This window comes from Pseudonaja textilis, chromosome Z, assembly GCF_049901715.1.
Source record: "Pseudonaja textilis isolate UNSWEBS1 chromosome Z, rPseTex1.2, whole genome shotgun sequence".
NCBI classification, from domain to species: Eukaryota; Metazoa; Chordata; class Lepidosauria; order Squamata; family Elapidae; genus Pseudonaja; species Pseudonaja textilis.
The window spans coordinates 133,392,217-133,411,645 of record NC_142008.1 but is presented as its reverse complement, the minus strand read 5'-3'; the positions used below and the strand labels follow the sequence as shown (position 1 = coordinate 133,411,645).

Sequence of the window (19,429 nt, the reverse complement as noted above, 5' to 3'; positions counted from 1 at the left end):
AGCTTCATGAAATATTGCCACTTATATTGAGGGGTGAGAGAAGAGGGAGACAGGAGGGGTACAAACCTACTATCTGCAAGTACAGAGGGCAGAAGGGGTGTGTGTGTGTTCACTTCTTATACAAGAATATTTCCCATCACTTCTCGTCCTATGCCAGATGTTCAGACACCGACCTCTGCAAAACCCGTTTTTCAATCTTTGTCTCACTTCCTTTCTCCCCTATCCAGAGAACAGGCTGACCTAAAGTCCTCTTCCATTTCATGGTTGAGTTTTGCCATGCTCTTGCCCAACTTGGTAGACAGGGCAAAGGTGGCCTAGTGATTTTGATTGCTTGGTTGCTTTCAAAGGTTATAGGAGATCAGAGATGAGGGAGAAAAAAGGAGTTACATAAGAGAATTATAATTTAATGGGGTAAGGACTTTAAATGAAGACTCCTAATCATCCAAAAAAAAAAAAAAAGTGGCATAACAAGGACACTTCTTGCAGAAAGGAGAGCCTGCAATTCAGGCCTACAAGGGCAATTTGAATCTTGCGTATTACAAAGTGTAGAAGAATTCTCAGTAGGAACTCAAGAAATGGCAGCAGAGTTTTTCAAGAATCAAAGAACTGCACTTACATAATTCAGAACTTTCTTTTCTTTCTTAGTGGAGGGAGGAAGAAGAGAAAATTTAAATTACATTTTAGGAATGTGCTGTAGATATATATGTAAGAAAACGCCTGTAAAATGGATTCTGGGCTGTGTTGGGGAGATACATCAGGCAATTGTTGCAGTAAGGACACAGAGTAGGCCAATATTTGAAGATTAAGGGTTATCTATTACAGCACACTGTATCAAAAACACTGAAATGGGAAGTGGGGGGGAGGGGAAACTGTCAACTAACAAAGCAACGATATAGAATTCTCTGCTATGCCTCTTAAAAATGAATGGCTTCTCCAAGGACATGATGGTCACTTGGGGCTGACCCCTAAGTTGTAGATTCTCTCACTTCTTAACTGAAAGGAAGTGATGACAGAATCTAGCCGGTTTCTCACTCTATCAATGCAGCTGGTACTTGGGCCTGTGGGAAAGATCTCCTTTTTCACAGGTTACAAAATGGTGTTTTAACACTACAAGGAAAAAATGGCTAGAAAAGGCAGAATCCAATGGGAAGAAAATGAGAAGAGGACTGACAACCAAGTGAGTGGTGACTACGCACTGGGAGGGGATGAAATAGGAAGAATCAAGATGAAAACTTTTAAAGGTTCCAATCCAGGATTCACAAATGCTAATTAATAAAGAGGTCTGAAGCCTTACTGAGCAAGTTGGTGGAAGATTCCAAGTTAACGATGGGCAATTCTGGTGAGGTGTTGCTAATATTGTTTGGCCAACAGATCAGAAAAGCCACCTCTGCTTTCTCATGTGGGCTACCTGCATTGGTGGTGGGGGGAGGCAATGGATCTAACACTTGCTAAAATGCAAAACAGGGTTCCATCCCAATAGGAAAAAGAGACTGTGCATCCCACAAATTCCATCTTACACGCCGCTGTCCTAACCTTCACAGTTAACAAAGCCCATTATGCCTGTTGGAAGCAAGCCTATTTTAGTTATTCTCCTGTGATACCTCTAGTAGTCGCGCCTACCTCCCCATGGATCAAATGTGTAGATGGAAGAAGTGTTCTTACAAGTGGGACATTCAATCGTCATGAGATTGCTTGATGGGTTTTCTCCCCACCCACCTAGCACTACCGCCCCGCCCCCCATCAGAAGACTTCTGATATGATTCAAGCATTCAATTTTAATTGCATTAAAGACAGGTTTACTCAGTGCAGCAGTGTGTATGAATGCATATTGAGGAGAGGGGATGCAGGGGGAGAGGCCTTGTGCCAAAGGTTGCTGCCCCTTGCCGGAGCAAGAGGGGTGGTGGGTGGGAAACACCGTTGCTGGGGTTCGCCAAATGATGTGGCCAGAAGGGGGATGATGTTGCGACCCTCGTACACACATCCATTTCTCTCACAGGTGCTTGTTGGAACCAGACTCTTCAGTGATTGCTTGAGGGGGAGAGGGAGGGGGAGAGAGGGAGAGAGGGCTGGGCCCTTTCATTGCCCCTTGCTGCTTTCTCTTCTGCCCCCCGCCTGCCCATGGGGTGAAGGCACCGGAAGGACTGGGGACAGTCCCTGGCAAAATAGACTTGATCGAGCAAGCAGCCGTGGTTCTTTCCCAGTGACGAGACCCACTGAGTGCCTTTATCTGGGGAGGAATAAAAAGAGAGAAAAGTTCGCTTTTTTGCCTCTTGTTTCATAGAATGTCATGCAAACAAAACGGGAGAGTGTGACACCATCATGACATTTTGCATCTGAATGTCAACCTGCATGCTCCAAAATAAGCTTCTAGCTCTAGTCACTTCAGCATCTTTTTGTAAAGCAAGCAACAGCTGGGGGCAGACAAGATGAGTGAACTAAGAGGACTGTCAATCAACACAAAAGGAAAGGTGGCCATGATCATGCAAGGTTGGAGAACAGAGTCAAATGGCACATAGAGCTGTAATTATTAGAAATTAAGACAAAGAGTCATGTAGGGAAATAGAAATCCCATCTTGATTAATGGGTTTTCCTCTTTGATTTCAAAGACTCCACTAAGTGAGTCATGCTATGTAATTCCTAATTGTTCTTTATAACCTTTAATGGCCAGGGTTTTTTTCCCCCCTTTTAAAGTCAACAAACTCTTAATAGTTTAGCTACTAAGCAGTGGTTTCTATGTCAAGCAACATGGACATTGTAAAATATTGTAGTCCTCAACTAGTAAAACTAGTAACTTCTATTTTCCTTTTAAAAACTAACTCCAGAAACAATTAGATGCTTTTTCTTTCCATCTTTTTAAATCCTACTACAAATTATTTCATGGATCTTCTCATGACCAAGATGTTATGGTTCTCCTCATTTGCTTATATTTTTCTTAAAATAATAATTATAAAATTAAGACTTTTTATCTGTTAGAGAAATATTCCCTTCCTTTCCTGGTCATTACAGTTCTTTTATGACTTGCCTCCACAACTGGGTATGGGTGCATAGTCCTCAACTTACAGCCACAATTGGGACGAGAACTTCCATCGCTAAGCATTATTGCTTTGTTATAAAACAACTATTAATATCCTGGTTGTTAAGTGAATCTGGCTTCCCCGTCCCCATTGATTTTGCTTTTCAGAATCTAGCTGGGAAGGTCACATATGGCAATCACATGACCCGGGAATGGTGTGAGGGTAATAAGTACAAGGACTGATTGTAAGTCGCTTTTGTTGGCGCTATCATAACTTCAAAGCCACTAAATGGTATTGAATAATACTTTTTTATAATTTATAATACTTTTTATAAAATTATAATTTTATAATTCCTGTGTAATGTTATTGCTTTATATTTGTCAAAACAAAAGTCTTAGACTGCACTTGTGTCCAATGAGTTAACTTTATTTTAAAAAAAGGTTCTACTGCTGAAAGAATCCTCTTTTCATCGTTCTGCAGAACTATCAGATTTGAGACTCTGGCTCCTCTTATGGAAGTGATTCTGCACTTCATTGTGTCATCATTAGACACCGCTCTCTCTAATCCTCCTAGTTTTGCATTTCCCAATTTAATTACAGTGCCTCCATAAGTGACTGAGAATACAATTCAAAGAGCTTTGCATTTTTCAGTTTCTTGACCCATTTGCTGATCTGAGATATATTATGCAATGAATATTTCATGCAGAAGACACTGTCCAGATCTCACAGAATTTGTTGATTATATAGGGCATGTGAAAGGATTGGCTTTCTCATCACTTGCTGTTTGCTGCAAAACCAGCACTAAAATAGGCAGAATTTCTGATTCAAAATAATTATTGTGGTTTTTGAAAGCTTCAAAAGCAGTGGAAGAAAATTAAAAATTGTAGGACTAGGAGGAAGAGACAAGAAAGAATTAGCATCCGCACTATAGTATTCTGTGATTAAAGATTTCCAGGATAGCCTGTTTCCAACTACATCTTACCTCCACTCTCGCTGCCTTATAATGAATAATTTTGAGATTGCCTTCTTGCAACTTCAAATTCCTCTCCTATGACTTACTAATCCCAACCCCTTTCAATATTTTACCTGGCTGCCGATTGCTGCTGTTGCTCTAGCTGAGGGTTGCTGTGCTCAGGTTGTGGAGCTTCTGTTGTCCCCTGAAGTGGCTGGATGGAATCAGAGGTAGATGGGGGAGGTTCTTTTGTGCTGTTGAAGAAGGTGGGGAAAGGTAGGGAAAGAAAGGCTACCTTAGCACCATGACGTGGATTACTTTTATATTCATAATTCCAAACAGTGATTATAGGAAAACAATACAGAAGATCATAGGTCTGAGGAAGGCACCCGACTGAGAAGAAGTGACCGTTTTTCTTCTTTTAGTTTTAATGTCTACAATTTCACATTTTTTTTAATTGTTTTAAATCAGTCTCTCTCAAGTTGCCTATTCCCCGGCTCTTCGTTTTGCCATTGTTGTCGGTTCTGTGTTTCACAGCTGTTTTTAGTCTGGCGTTTCTTCCCCGCTCCCACCAAACATCTCTGCCTAGCCTACTTCCTAGGATCTCCTGTTGATTTCATGTGTTCGTCAACTGCTGAAGCTTTTGGACATCAGCCAAGGTTAGCCAGGCGCTGCCTTCTAGTTGAGCCCTCTTCGTATATACCTGGCCATGTTGGAAAGGGCTTCCATTATCACTAGTGCATACTTGCAGGCTTGGTATTCCTCCTTTAACAATCCTTCAGAAGTACACAGAGTCAGTGGCCTCACAAGATCACATTTCACAATCTTACCTGGCTACTGTTATCACGATAGGAGAGTTTGATGGGTTTCCCTCTTCTGGAGGGCCTGTGTCTGGGGTGGGAGGATCCTGTGAAACACTAGAGACTGCTATAAGAGGGCAAAAAAAAAAAAAAAAAACACCAACAACCCATCAGACCTAGATAAGGGGTGGGAAATACATGCTCTGTTAGAGGAAAATGACAATTCTGGCTACCATCTATCCCAAACCTTCATTCCATAGTGTTATTATTTCTGAAGGTACAGTAACTGTCTGCCCTGCCCCCACTTGCTTCCTCAACCATCCTTATGGATTAGCCCATGGAAGGGGAGCCAGTGGCTCTTCAAAATTTATTGGGTTCCAATTGCTGTCAGCTATAAAGATAGTGGATGCTGAATGGTAATCCAGCAATGTCGGGGGAACTAAGGATGATCTAAGCTTGCAGTAATTACAGGTGGATGGACTGTAGACTGGAGATTCAAGGAAGCTTTGGGGAACACAAGGCAGGAGACTCCTCCTGGTCATGCTTATGAACACCGTGGGAGGTGACCATTCAAAGATGCAGGAGAAGAGGTAACCAGGAGAGATGAGAGAGGCAGGTAATGTAGGCCTTATGCAAAGAATCACAATGATGGACTTGGATAAAGAAGGTTGAACTTCCTATCCAGATACAGAACCAATTGTATTCCACAGGATAGGCATATTGTTCTTACAGCTTAATTAGCTTAACTAGCTGTTGCAGCTCTGAGCTTCTCAAGAGCAAAATATTTTACACACACACACACACACACACACACACACTCTTTTGAAATCTAAAGATCATAAATTGTTTTTCTACATATTTATTTATATATATATATATTTATATATACATTTTGTTCTCACTAGCCTCTAACTGAAATTTAACTTTTCATTCAATTAGGTAATATTTCAGCTAGAGGCTAATGAAAATAAAAGTGTATCTCCACACATACACCCCAATTCACGGACCTCCTGAAATTTACCCACAGACTCCTGAAGGCTCCACGGTCCCCAGATCAACCACCTCAAAAACCAAAGCTCTCACATGGTCCTTGGAGTTTCTACAAAATAGACCCACTACTTCCAAACACTGTGCTATTTATTACTAAATAGGTTTTATTTTGATGTGGCATGTTGCTACTCCCTTATAGGATTTGTGAAGACCATTTTCAGAAGGGACAGATACCTGGCAGGGTTGAATATAAATAGGGTGTGCGTGTGTCTGTATGTTTGCAGGAAAAGAATGGTGGAGCAGAAAGGCTGAGGAAGGCCAAGATGGTTTTTGGGAAGGGAAGGCTATTGTCAAGAGCAAGATGGCCCCCCTGTGGTAAATGTTGGAATAGAAGGATGAACAAGGCGAAGAGGAAAGAGGGAGAAATAGTCCCCTCTATTTAAAATAGTTTTTGGGTCCAAGCCTTGATGGGGGGGGAGGCTCTTTCTGATAGGCTGTTACAGAGCAACTGTTCGAATTGCTAAATCCCCTCTGTACCATTGCCAGGAAGCAAGGATTCCACTCAGCATTGGGGAGTCCAGCCTGAAGGTATGCCACCATTATGACTGACACTTTTTATCAACAGAATTGGAAATTATAGGAGACATTTTATATTAAGACAACATCTCTGGGCCACCATACTTAGGACTATAGCAAATCTGGTTCATTTCTAATATATTTGCATTATATTAACTTGCTGCATCAACTTACAGAAATTATACGTGCAATTTTCATTAGAACAAAGAGCTGTACTGAATTTAATCCAGGTTTCAGTTTTCACAGCACTCATCGGAAGGACACAAATAAGCCACAGACCAGATCAAAAAATCAACTCCATGGGAAGGCTAAAGATATTTTATTGAGATTAGTTATAACTAAAACATGTTTTTATGAGTCTGATTCTGCTTTGCATCCCCTTCTTGGCTGTACGTCAGTGAAATAGGGAGGCATCTCCCTGAGCCACTTTTGATTGTTATCTTGCTGTTCTAGACTTAAAAATGGTTTCATCCTGGATAATAGATTCTGAATATTTCTGACAAAGTAGATTACCTTACTCTCTACGCACTTTTATTTTCCATCATAACTAATATGCAAGAGCATGTAATATTTGATGCTAGAGGTAATATTATGATTAGGAACTGTTGGGAACTTTATACCCAGTAGCAGTCTAAATTGCCAACTTAGGCTACATTTGCGGTAGCAAATTCCATAGTATCATTATGCTGTATGTAAAGAAAATAATATTTGTTAACATCTGTTCAGATCTTCCCAACGTTCAGCTTCGTTAGATTATCCCAGTTTTACTATTACGGAAGACAGCATCAATTTTCTCAATACTCCTTTAGCACAGCCTCCCTGGAGGCAATTTTTCATAAACTAAAGTCCCCAAACTAAAACCTTCCTTAATATTTCTCTACTTTGGGTGGGGGTGGGGGGTTGCCTTTTGCAGCTCCACTGACAGAAGTATAAAAAAAGAAAACCTGCAATGTTGATTTGTACAAAAGCAATATGCAGAATGTCACTGTTGGCTTTGCTCAGATTCTTATTCTCCTGAGATTGTTAGCTTTGACCACTTCAACACCTGTCTTCATATTTATCCCTTTGAAAATATGAACTGAAAATTCATATGGCCTCATTTTTGTCCCAGTATGTATGTACTTTTCAATAGTTTTGTATGAATAAATCACATTGATTTTGGACACAATAAAACATTTCTGAAGAATCAGTGATGCTCACCTTCTACTTGGGATCCATTATTTCGTACTTCCTGAGAGAGGACGGCTGGCTCTGTGAGCACTTTAGAAGAACTAGCAAAACAAAATAATAATTGACAAAATTACCATCAGCCAATTGCAAAATGATTTACTTGGAAGAGTTCATATCTTAAGATGACGTCTTTAATATTATTAACCACAACATCTGTCTTATCCCTTGTCCTTGGAAAGGACTTGACAGGTGGATAAAAATGCCAGTATCTAGCTGACTCTGCGACCAAACAACCTTGTCCCAAAGATACTTTTTCATGAGGCAACTGGACTTTCTTGTTTTTCTTTGAAGATGTTTTGCTTCTCATACAAAAAGCTTCTTCAGCTCTGAAAACTGAGCAGAAGAAGTTTTTATATGAGAAGTGAAACATCTTCCAAAAACCCACAAGAAAGTCCAGTTGCCTCCTGAAAAAGCACCTTTGGGATACCTATGACCCAAATGACTGAGAATCCCCATAGACAACCAAATCAGTAAAAAGTCCAAAAAATCCTTCCTTTGTTGTTTTAAACTGACTATGCAGGCCAGTGATGGCTAACCTTTTCATCATCGCGTGCCAAAAGTGACACCCCCCTGCGCAGGCAGGTGCAACACCATGAGTGTTCTGCGCATACGCGCACAACCCCCCAGCATGTGCCCCATGCCTCTGCACATGCACATGCATCTCCCGTGCGCCCCCCCTCCCTGCCCCAGATACCTGAAAATCAACTGGCTGGTGGGAGGCACAAGCGCATGTGCAGTGGACCTGATTTGGTGCGACGGCTTGTGTGCCAGCAGAAGTGGTTCTGTGTGCCACTTCCGGCATGCATGCCATAGGTTTGCCATCATGGGTGTAGGCTCTAGTGTGAGCCACTGAATCTATTATTTCTCCTTTACACTCCTCTTCTCATCGCTTCCGATTCTGTTTGCCCTGGACCTTACCCCCACCCTTACCCCTAGCAGAATGAGCAAAATCTGATCAATCAGCTTCCAGTGCACTTCTTTATTCTATCACCAAAACTTGATGGCAAAAAGATGTTGCTCAGCAGTTCAACTAGTGTGTGTGTGTGTGTTGGTGTTAAGAAATGGGATGATAACTTAAGCCCCTATGAGATTTATCCATTTTACCCCTTAAAACCCATTATGTTTCCAATACAGGCACACAGAAGGGCCTGAAAGCCCAAATCCCTGAAAGACATAGCCTCAGAAGTCTAATTGGTCTTCCCTTCCTTTAGCTCACAAATGACCAAACGTTTAAGCATTCTGAAGCCTCACCTCTCTTGATGTACAGTGGGTTCTGGAAAGGAGGCCCAATTCTCATCTTTGCCAGAGCAGGAGGCACCCGAATTAGGTTGGTCCCACACTGCTGCTCCTGTATCAGCTGTTACCAGTTGTGAGGATTTCGTAGACTTTGAGGACAGATCAGATCTGTCTGCCCAGCTAGGATCTAGAAAAGATCACATTTGCACAGGAGATACTTATCTGGTGCTAGAATGTACTACATGAGATAACTAGCTCTATTTTACGTTCCTGTAACTGTTATAATAGTCTCCCCCAATCTCCCCATAGCTCAATATTCAGACATTACGAGGATTATTGGATGAAAATGTTGGGAGTTGAAGTCTCAAGACAGCAGCTGGCTGGGGAAAGCTGGGTGCAACCTTACCGTAATTGCTGAATTCTCTTTGGCGTAATGAAAATGAAGGTTTCTTCAATTGAGTAAATGTAAGTCAAAGTATATGGATACAGATTAGGATGAAAGCCCAAATCAAACCAAGATTGTTCTAAAATCCAAGTTTTGTCTTGATCCTGCAACCATGAATTTCTGTGCTTTTATGGTTTCTTGACTCTCAAGGTGCCAAAAACAGAAGGCATATTTAAAAAAAAAAGAATTTCAAGACACACAATTTTGTGCAAATAACTTAGCAAACTAGGTTATTTGGCAAGGTCTTGGTATAAATCAAATCTTGGTGCAATGTGGGAAAAGAGGCATTTTTGTATTCAGCATTTCCTTACATTATTATTCATTCTTCAGTTATACCAATAATGTCCAGAGGTTGAGAAGATGATCAGACCTAACCCAGATCAACCTTTTCTCAACTAGAGAGTCAATTATTTTTATTCCAAAAGACTTTTACTTTCAAGAAAATTATTTCCTAGCCAAGAAATAAATAAGGGTGAAAAAATGTGGTACTCCTGTTGTTGCTAAATGTCAATTCCCAGCAACCCTGGGAAACATAGCCAAAGATGAGGAAGCTGGGATCTTAAATTCAACAATATTTTTTGGGGGGGTGGGGGTGGGGTGTTCATAATGGGGTTATTTGACAACATAATACGGAGAAAACCTCACTTTAGTAGTTTTTCAAGGAATGTTATAATTGTTCTTTTATTGAGCCAAAATATAACTTCTCCTCTAATACCAGTGGTATTAGATACAGTTGTCTCTCCTCTTTTCATTTGTAATGTACTCAGGAGTATTGCATAAGAAGCAGGTAGCTGTAAACTTGGAACGTTTGCTCCCAAGAATTTTAAACCAGAATTAAGCTACATTCCTGATGAAGAAGATTAAAATAGAGAGGGCTACAGTTCTAAAGATTCAGCTAGAAGACTACAAATCAGCAGATTTGCATGGAAGAACATGTGAGAATGAAACTCTCTGGCGCTGCCAACTATATGACTTATGGCTTAAATAACAGTATCTTCAGCCAAAGAAAGTCAGAGCTGCTGACAGAAGAATCACTGAAATTGTAAAAGCCAAGTATAGCTAGTTTGGCTAGGATAATACTCCCTGAAAATAACGTAAAATTGTAACTCTTAGCAAAAGTGAACAACTATTTAAAAAAAAAATCAACCCTGGGTGTTTTATATAAAACAATCTGGCAAAAATATTTCAAAACCTAGATTTATTTATGGATTTTTTATGCCACTCATCTTTTCTATAAGGCGAGTCTTATCCAAGTTGAAACACTGTTTATTAATGACAAGCATGTTACTTTATTCAATATAGGGTAATGCTTATTTCAGAATTCATTTTTAAAGTGGATAGATGCTATTTCATTCTTCTTCCTACATATTACACCATGGACTGCTCCTATTTAGATTTTTCCCTCTATTCCATTAGGTCTCATTACCAAAATAAGCAGAACGGTTTCAAATCAGAAAAAGGATTGCCGATGGCAGCAACATCAGGAATGATCTTCCCTTACTTCCTAGATGAATTTATTTCCCATTATTAAAGGATGCTCAAACAAGCAAATAGCAGCTTGCCTCTGCTTCACCACTTATCAATCAACCCTAACAACCCAATCTCTGAGTTCTGACCTCCTAATGTTCTTTCTGCTTCCGTTTGTTCACCACAGCCATTGCTGACAGGAATGGCCTCTCCATCTCCCCCACCAGAATCCTCTTCCTCACCCCCTTCACCTTCTGAGTCTTCACTATCTTCACTGTCTGTGCTACCAAGTCTTCTGTAAAAAGGGAGAGAAAATCAGATAAAATAAGAGTTATTCCACACTTGCGGTAAGCTAGGGCATATACCAAGTCCAGTATCTGATTTTTAAAAAAAATATAAATGATGGTGTGCTTTAATGGTAAGAAGGCCTAGAGACATAGGTATTTGAACATAAATTGTTTTAACATTTAGATTTTATTGTGTTCACCTAATCTAGATGAAATGTTAATATATATTCTGGTTCTGCTAGCGGGCCTGAGAAACGTAGAGCAGGATGGAGCCCATGAAATGGCTTGTACGATGTGTTGTCACCAGGGCGGGGGGTTATTTTATAAATTTATTATATGATTCTCTCTTTTATTCATTTTATTGATTTTTATATGTTTTTATATTCATGTAAGCTGCCTTGAGTTGCCATGTGTGAATAGGTGGCAATATAAATCTCCTAAATAAATAAATATTGCCAGTCCATGTATGATATGCCATATGCTGAACAAATAAATTCCACACTTTCCTATAATCAGCTCTACGCCAATGGATTCCCTTTTCTGCAGCTGCGCATCACAATATCATGCGTTTAGTTTGATGTTGGATTAGTGTATATGAGCCAGTCTGTTAAGGCTTGCTCAACCAATCGTGACTTAATTCCTTGTATAAAGTTAGCCATAGAATCAAACTACTGGTCCATTTAACTGAGTATAATGTACCAATTTCCCCTAAAGACCATTAAAAGAGGCTTTAAGCAATTACAAGTGTCTATAATGATAGCATCATTACATTATCAATTCCAATCTCAATCTGCATCTTAAGCCTATCTTACTTTAGAAGATAGGCTTAAGATACAGAGGATCTTGACAGACTTGAACATTGGGTGCTATCTAATGAAACAAAACTGAATAGTGAAAAAAGCAAGGCTCTCCATTTAGGTAAGAAAAAACAAATGCACAGGTATAGCATAGATGGTACCTTGCTCAATAGTAGTAACTGTGAGAGGGATCTTGGGAGTCCTAGTGGACAATCATTTAAATATGAACTAGCAGTGTGCTGCAGCTACAAAAAAACCCCAATGCAGTTCAACCAAGATCACACAAAGTGTTAATAATAATTTATAATGCCTTGGTAAGACCGCACTTGGAATACTGAATCCAGTTTTGATTGCCATGACGTTAAAAAAAATTGAGATTCTAGAAAGAGTGCAGAGAAGAGTAACAAAGATGAGGCTAAAACATAAACAAAGGCTGCTGGAATTGGGTATGTCTAGTTTAATGAAGAGAAGGACCAGGGTGACATGATAGCGGTGTTCCAATATCTCAGGGATTGCCACAAAGGAGGGGGAGTTTATTCTCCAAAGCACCTGAAGGCAGGACAAGAAGCAATGGATGAAAACTAATCAAGCAGAGGAAAACCCAGAAGTAAAGAGAAATTTCCTGACAATGAGAACAATTAGTCAGTGGAACAACTTGCCTCCAGAAATTGTAAATGCTCCAATACTGGAAGTTTTTAAGAAGAGACTAGATAACTATTTGTCTGAAATGGTAGAGAACCTCCAAGGTCCCTTCCAACTCTGATTTGATTTGATTTGATTCGATTCTATTCTACTCTACTCTCTACTCTGGTACTCTACTCTACTCTTATGACCCTGGGAGCCCAAAATGATTCTGAAAATGAAAACGCATTCCTTAGATATAAATATAAAATATATTTTAATATTAAAAATAACAAAAACTCATAATAAAACTCCCCACCCCCACGATAACAGCATGTTTCATGTCTCTGTTATAGCTAATAGGGAAGAAAGAATAATCTAACACAAATATATAACTGCTTCAGATTATTACAAAAGGTCTAAAGGACCAACCAACAAAATTCAAAAAAACAGCCAGAATAGGAAATTCTGGAGCCAAGCATCATACAATTGTGGCTGATAGCAAAGAGTGGCCCCAAAAGATTATTGCATGTGTTAATAGTGACAAGAGATAAAGTATTATCAAATGCAGGAAGAACTCAAAAGAGTTTAAAAATTAAATCATCTCCTTTCAGTGGCACAAATTCCATTTGAAAACAGGAAGCAACAAGTGCTACATTTATCTGATTAGACATACTTGAGAAGGGGGAAAATGGCTTCCAAAACTGAATGTCTATTTTTGTTTTTTGAATGGGGAGAATTTTCAAGGGAGGAAAGATATGCAGTTGAGAGTAATAAGAGCTAAAAGTCTGGACCTTGAACAGAGAAGCTGATACTGCACACTGAATCATCTTCAGCTTCAATTTCATGGCTACTAAGAATAGTCTTATGTATTATTAAGCACTTTAAGCTATGCTAAACACTATTCATATTATCCGGTCTAGCTTTATTTGCTCATTCCCATTTTGTAGAAGAGGGCAGCTGACAAGGCCCCAGCATGCAAGAATGTGTGACAGGACCCAAGAAGCACACTTTGGGCTTGGTCTAAATATGACCTGCCGTTTACTGGTAAACATGATAAAGGAGGTTTTCCCTCTGCTTGATTAATGAGGGAAGCAGAGAGAGAGAACGGAAAGAACATCCCTGTAAAATGGAAACCTCTTGCAGAAAATCTTCAAGGATCCTGGGAAGGAGGCTGACTGAATGTGCCTGACACACCCTCAGCAAAAAAAATAAAAAAAATCTTCCCAACAAGATTTTCCCAACAAAATAAAATTTATTATCGTAGCACACACTATTTTTATCCAGTTTGCATCCATGTTTGATTTCATTTTGCATAATTCTTCACCCAGCCTAACCAAAGGCTGGGGATAAAAGGATTGACCCAAAGAGGCAAAAGATGTCCATAAAATGAGAGGTGTCCACGCAAAGGTGATGGAACAATAGGGCAGAAACCATCAAAGCATATCTACTTCATGCAGGAGAAAAATAGGAGAAGCATGTGTTAGCTTAAGATAGAAATAAGGAAGATGGTTTAACCATAATAAACCAATCATAGTTGTAACTCTTTGAAAATAGAAGCATGAATTATTTACTACAAGACATGTATTTAAGAAAAGAAGAAAGAAAAGGGAGGGGGGGAATATCAGCAAGAGAAATCAACCCTCGGCTCAAAGTGTGCTGACGGAAGCTAATATAAGGGATTCTCCCCTACCTGACTGTCATAGACGGTGAGGTACCCGAAGTGATAGTCCTCTCCTTTTCCTGCCAGATGTCCTCCCCATCAGAGCCATCAGCCTCTTCATCATCATCAAATTGTTGAATTCGCTCCTTGTAGCAGATGTCAAAAAGGTTGGCGTTGGGCTGCAAGAAAGTGGAGAGCAAAGGCAGATCAGAGCAGTGGCCAAATTGAGAAAGAATAGATACAGTTGTTCTCTTTGTTGCCGTTACCCTCCTCATTTGAATGACTCATCTATTAAATGACTATTTGAAGTTACGAAGGTGCTGAACAAATGGCAATTATGACCCATTCTCAAAGTTACAACCGTCGCAACCCCACTCGCCCTAAAATCACTGAATCATTGCTATCTATTTCTGCCACCCTTGGCTGAGGTTTGCCTTCCTCCACTGCTGGTGAGGCCCTGCATAATGCAGATAGTCATCATCAACACCTGTGGAGCTGCTGCCTGTGCTGCCACTCTGCCTCCTTAGTCCTGCTATCTTTTTCCCAGTTGGGTCCAGTGAGCAACCTTCAGCAGATGAGGTTACACTGCTTGAGGACTAGATGTGTCCTGAGATCATGCCTTCACACAGTGAATGATCCTGGACCAGCAGTGGGAACAGCAAGACAGCACATATCAGCTGGGGATGGCAGGCGTAGGACACCTGGTGGAGTCCAAGGCAGCCAAAAGGACAGATATAAGGGGGAGACAGGCAGGTGAGGGGAAATCAACAAGAGGCGAGCACAGCTAAGTAGAGCAGTCTCACCTGCCAAAGGGATCTACCCAGAACCAGCTGGGGAGGAGACAATGGGACGAATTTGTGCAGGGCAGGAGAACTGTGAGGTCTTTGTCCCAAAGGTGCCAAAGGTCAAGAGACAACTGGACTTTCTTGTTTTTTCTTTGAAAATATTTCACTTCTTACCCAAGAAGCTTCTCCAGCTTTGACTGGATGGTGTGGAATGGAAGGATTTATATTCCTTACAGACACCTGTCATTTGCATTCTTTCACAGCAGGAGTGTCAAACTAAAGGCCCATGGGCCAGATTTGGCCCATAACATGGTCGGATCCGGCCTGCGGGGCCATCCTGGTCTACCCAGTGCAAACAAGAATGATCAGGCCAGTGTGGCTTCAACCTGGTCTACCCAGTGCGAAGAGGAAAGATCAAGCCAGTGTAGCTTCAGCTTAGTCTACCCAATGCGAAGAGGAAACATGCCAGCAGTTTGGGGGGTGGCGTCAAGCTGGCCCTGCCCATCCTGTTGGCCACACCCACCAAGTCGGCCTATGCCTGCCCGGACCCCCAAGGTCAATCACAGCCTTGATGTGGCCCTCAATGAAATTGAGTTTGACAACCCTTTTAAGAGAGTCAGTGAGGCCATTTGGTGGTTTATGTGTGTCCTCAGGGTCACCTGAATAGTGCGAATGGGTGTGGACTAGAAAGTCCAGTTGTCACCTGAAAAAAGCACCTTTGGGACAACCACAATCTGGATGACTGAGAATCTCCATAGATTGTGAGGTCTTTGCTTATTGATTGCATTCGTGACTGTTGCTGCTGAGCAGCGAAGTCACATGATATTTCACCTAACAACTGCTTTATTTAGCAACGGAAATCCCAATCTAAATTAGGGTCATTAGGAAAGGCCAATCTGTGTGTTTTTATCCTGTGGAAAACATGTCTAATATTCATTCCTTCTGTTTTTCCCCTTCAACAACAACCCTGAGAGGTAGGTCAAGGAATGACACTTACACTGTCATCATCTGCATTCAGTGAGAAGGTGATGTTGGCTGTTTTGTCAAAGGGAGCACTGAAATGAAACAAAACAACAAAAAAAGAGGAAAACTATGGTGAAGACCAGAAATCAGGATGGGAACAGTACAAGCCTAGATTGGGGGGAAAAAGAAGGGTTTGTGTGCTGTGCTGAAATGGGAATAGAGCCCCCTTCTTTTTCCTAAACTCTTCAGTAAAATTCCCATTTCCAAAGTACTTTAGAGAGAGTTGAAAACATTCTACCGGTAGTAGTTATTCTTGTAATGCAAAGGCAACAAGGTATCCTGTCCAAAGTCATTAAAACAATTAAGCCAATAGAGAAAGGATAGTTTTTAGTTTAGTTTGTGATTTCATCTTAGCTACATTTTTGCTATGTGAATTATTTCTGCTATTTAATAAATAAAAATACTCCTAATATCAGCTTTCAACAGTCATAGTCTCTCCCTCCTAGGCAGAATTCTTAGTTCTCATATATTTCACTGTCATCTCTTTTTCAGAAAACTCTTTGTTAATATATTATCTATCTTCCTGCAACAAATTTAAACCCGAAGCCCCTTTTCCATGTGGACCACAGATTTACAGATGTTTTTAGCTTTTCATTTTCTATATGGAACTTTCAGTGCTACACAATGTATTTCAAACTCTGTTTACCAACTGCTTTGCACTAGCTCAATTTTTATTTTTGATGTATATACATTAAAAAGTGTTTGCTGTATTAGTTTTATTTTTAAATTGTGCATTGACTGGTGAAAGCTATTGCTTATATTAAGAAACATTTCATTAAGTAAGGATGAAATCTTCTTTGAGTTGAGGAATGGATATTGACTGACCACTACATTCTTTTGGAATCTCTTTATTACTTTGCGACCTAGTCTAAATTCTGGTGTTTCCTTGTGGTCTCTCATTTAACCAGGTCTGACCCTGCTTAGCTTATTGAAAGTAGCCAAAGTTAGCTTAGTGGGGCCACCTGTCATTGAAAGGGAAGCTGCTCAACAGATGCCACAGAACAGATTCATACTCAAGACCAAAGAAAGTGGCTATGGAGTCCAAACCATGTTCTGTCTTGTTCGACAAGCATTTGAACCAGCTTTCCAAGTCACATATACTGTTGATCAGTTTCAATTAATTTTATTCCTCAAGAAGCAGATGGCAATGCCCCAAGATATTACAAAGACTGGGATCTGCGCAAAATACTTCTGAGCGTTCATATACTTTGACCTCCTTAAGATTAAATCTTTGCATTTGTTTGAGGTGGTGCATGTATGGAGAGAAGGGAAGGAAGGAAGTGTGTGTATGTGTGTGTGCGTGTGTTGTTGGCCTCATCTTTGTATTTAAAGAAGAAGAGCAGCGCATTTGGCATTTACCTTTTCAACCGTTGGAAGTGAGCGCTGCAGGCCACATAGGCAGAAAAAGAGAATGAAAAAGGAGAGAAAGAAAGAGAGGCAGACACATGAGGTCAGGAGGCTTGGAGAAAGGAAAAAAAAAAAAAGAACTGCCCGGAGATTGACTGAGATGCCTATCAATAGAGTCTCCAGATCCGCCCCCCCCCCCGACTTTCAATAATTAGGCCACCCAGGTCAAACATCCTGCTGGAACTGCCTCAACAAAACAGACTGGCAAAATAGGAATGACTGGACAGCCTTATCGAAGAATATCAAATATTTAGTTGCTAATAAGACTCAAGAAATCAAGACATCCTCCTCTTTTCCAGGAAAGGCTCGTATCATTTGGCAAGCTGAGCAAAGCAAGCTAGGAGCCAGAGCCTCTGGGATGGGGGCTTTAATTCAATAAAATCCAATTTCCAAGAATCATATCATCCTGGCTTCCAAAACTTTAAAGGAAATCTCTCTGCCTGCTTGTGAACTTTCTCAAAGCAATTATCTGCCCATTGGATGCTGGACTAGGAAAGTCTTTGATCTGCTCAAATAAAACTCCATATTTCCCCCTTTCAGAGAGGTCAAGAAGCACAAAGATTTCATGAAATGGAAGGTCAAAGGCAAAAACAGAAGCATCACCACCACTCATATAATCTAAATCCTCTCACATTCTCAAAGGAAGCCAAGCAAATACTAGCTTATGGGTCTCAATGAGGTGGCATGAACATCTAGCTAGCCTTCCCCAGATAAGGTTTTCCCAGGTATTTTTATCTGACTGACTTTATCTTCCTTGGGGCAGCATGGTGGCTCAGCAGTTAGGACACTGAGCTTGCTGGTTGAAAAGCCAGCAATCCAGGTTCGAGACCCAAGTGCCACGTGACAGGGTGAGCTCCTGTCCTCACCTCAGCTTATAGCAGTTTGAAAGCATGCAAATACAAGTAGATAAATAGGTACCACTTCAGAGCAAAAATAACAACATTCTGTGACATCATGCTGGCCACATGACTGAGGAAATGTGTTTGGACAGCGCTGGCTCAATGTCCTTGAAATGGAAATGAGCACCGTTCCCTGCAGTCAGCAACTAGCAGAGTAAAAATTAGTGCAGTAAAATCTGCAGTAACTCCTTTTCCATAACCAAAATGAAATTATAGGTCCTATGGTCTCCAGCATGCCAGATGGGATACAGGTTCCAAGAAAGGCATCTTCTTTGGCATACAGTAAGCTCTTTGCTCTGTCAGGCTTTTAAAAGGAATTTTAAAGAATTCATTTAATTAAAAAAAATGTTACAAAGCAAAGTGCCAGTTGTGAGCATTCACTATTTCCATGAATGTATCTGGTTCACAAATTGATTCCATTACTTAAATCCATATTTTGTAAATAATTATGCCCTCCTGTGACTATTTTGGGAACCGAATAACTCTTCTCCAGCAATTGCATTCTTGTAGTATCTACCACATATTCTTAGAATGGCATTCACAGGTCCAAAAAGGCTGGGGATCCCGTTATAACGTCAGGATGGTCCAGATGAGGATTGCTGATCTAACGTCTCCAATGGGCTGTTTACTGGGACGAATGACCAAATCTGCAAGATGCAAGACTATGCATCTTTGTAATTCTATGACAAACTGCCAGGCACAAGCACATGCAAATCAAATGCTCCTGAAAGGTGTTCAGTAAGTAATTTAATTTTCACAAATGAATTTACAACTGAATTATATGAAGCTGTAATCAGCAGAGATTAAGACCAAGCAGATGTTCCTTTGCATACACAGACCAAAGGAACATAATTTAATATGTGGGGCTTTAGAAATCCTTAGTCTTGCTTCTGGAGCCTGCTTAAAACATGCTTCCTTTTCCAGAGTAGACAAATATCAGCTGTGCCATGCTATTGTCCTCACAAGAGGCAAGGCATTTCTCAGCCACCAAAGAGCATGTTAAAAGAAGCCTAGAAACAGGGCACGGAGAAAGGCAAAGGAGAATGTGAGCACATCACTAACTTGACATTCTCTTCCTGCTCGCCAAATTCTTCGTCATGAAAACCAAAGTGGTCAATGAATGAAGTCATCTGTTGCATTTGGTAACCTACGAAAGCCTATAAAAATAATAGGAAATAAACATGAATGATAAATAGTTCAAAAGGAAACAAACAGTGGTGTGAGAATTGTATTTATTA

General features: G+C 40.4%; 1 protein-coding gene across 25 annotated transcripts in view; it reads right to left on the bottom strand.

Moving 5' to 3' along the window:
* Positions 1–1,758: 1,758 nt before the first annotated feature.
* PPP6R1 (protein phosphatase 6 regulatory subunit 1) overlaps positions 1,759–19,429 on the bottom strand; it is a 72,425-nt gene continuing 54,754 nt past the window's right edge. For 14 of the 25 annotated variants that reach the window (XM_087915920.1, XM_087915922.1, XM_087915935.1 and 11 more), the window contains 9 exons: positions 19,254–19,348; positions 15,860–15,917; positions 14,108–14,256; positions 10,859–11,004; positions 8,813–8,984; positions 7,532–7,602; positions 4,796–4,892; positions 4,100–4,219; positions 1,759–2,227 (listed from right to left, as the gene is read on the bottom strand). In XM_087915920.1, the coding sequence (XP_087772046.1) occupies positions 2,224–2,227; positions 4,100–4,219; positions 4,796–4,892; positions 7,532–7,602; positions 8,813–8,984; positions 10,859–11,004; positions 14,108–14,256; positions 15,860–15,917; positions 19,254–19,348 (912 nt within the window). In that variant the 3' untranslated portion in view covers positions 1,759–2,223. Of the gene's footprint in view, positions 2,228–4,095; positions 4,220–4,795; positions 4,893–7,531; positions 7,603–8,812; positions 8,985–10,858; positions 11,005–14,107; positions 14,257–15,859; positions 15,918–19,253; positions 19,349–19,429 lie in introns of those variants that run through there. The other 11 variants (XM_087915934.1, XM_087915933.1, XM_087915932.1 and 8 more) reach the window with 2 other exon arrangements.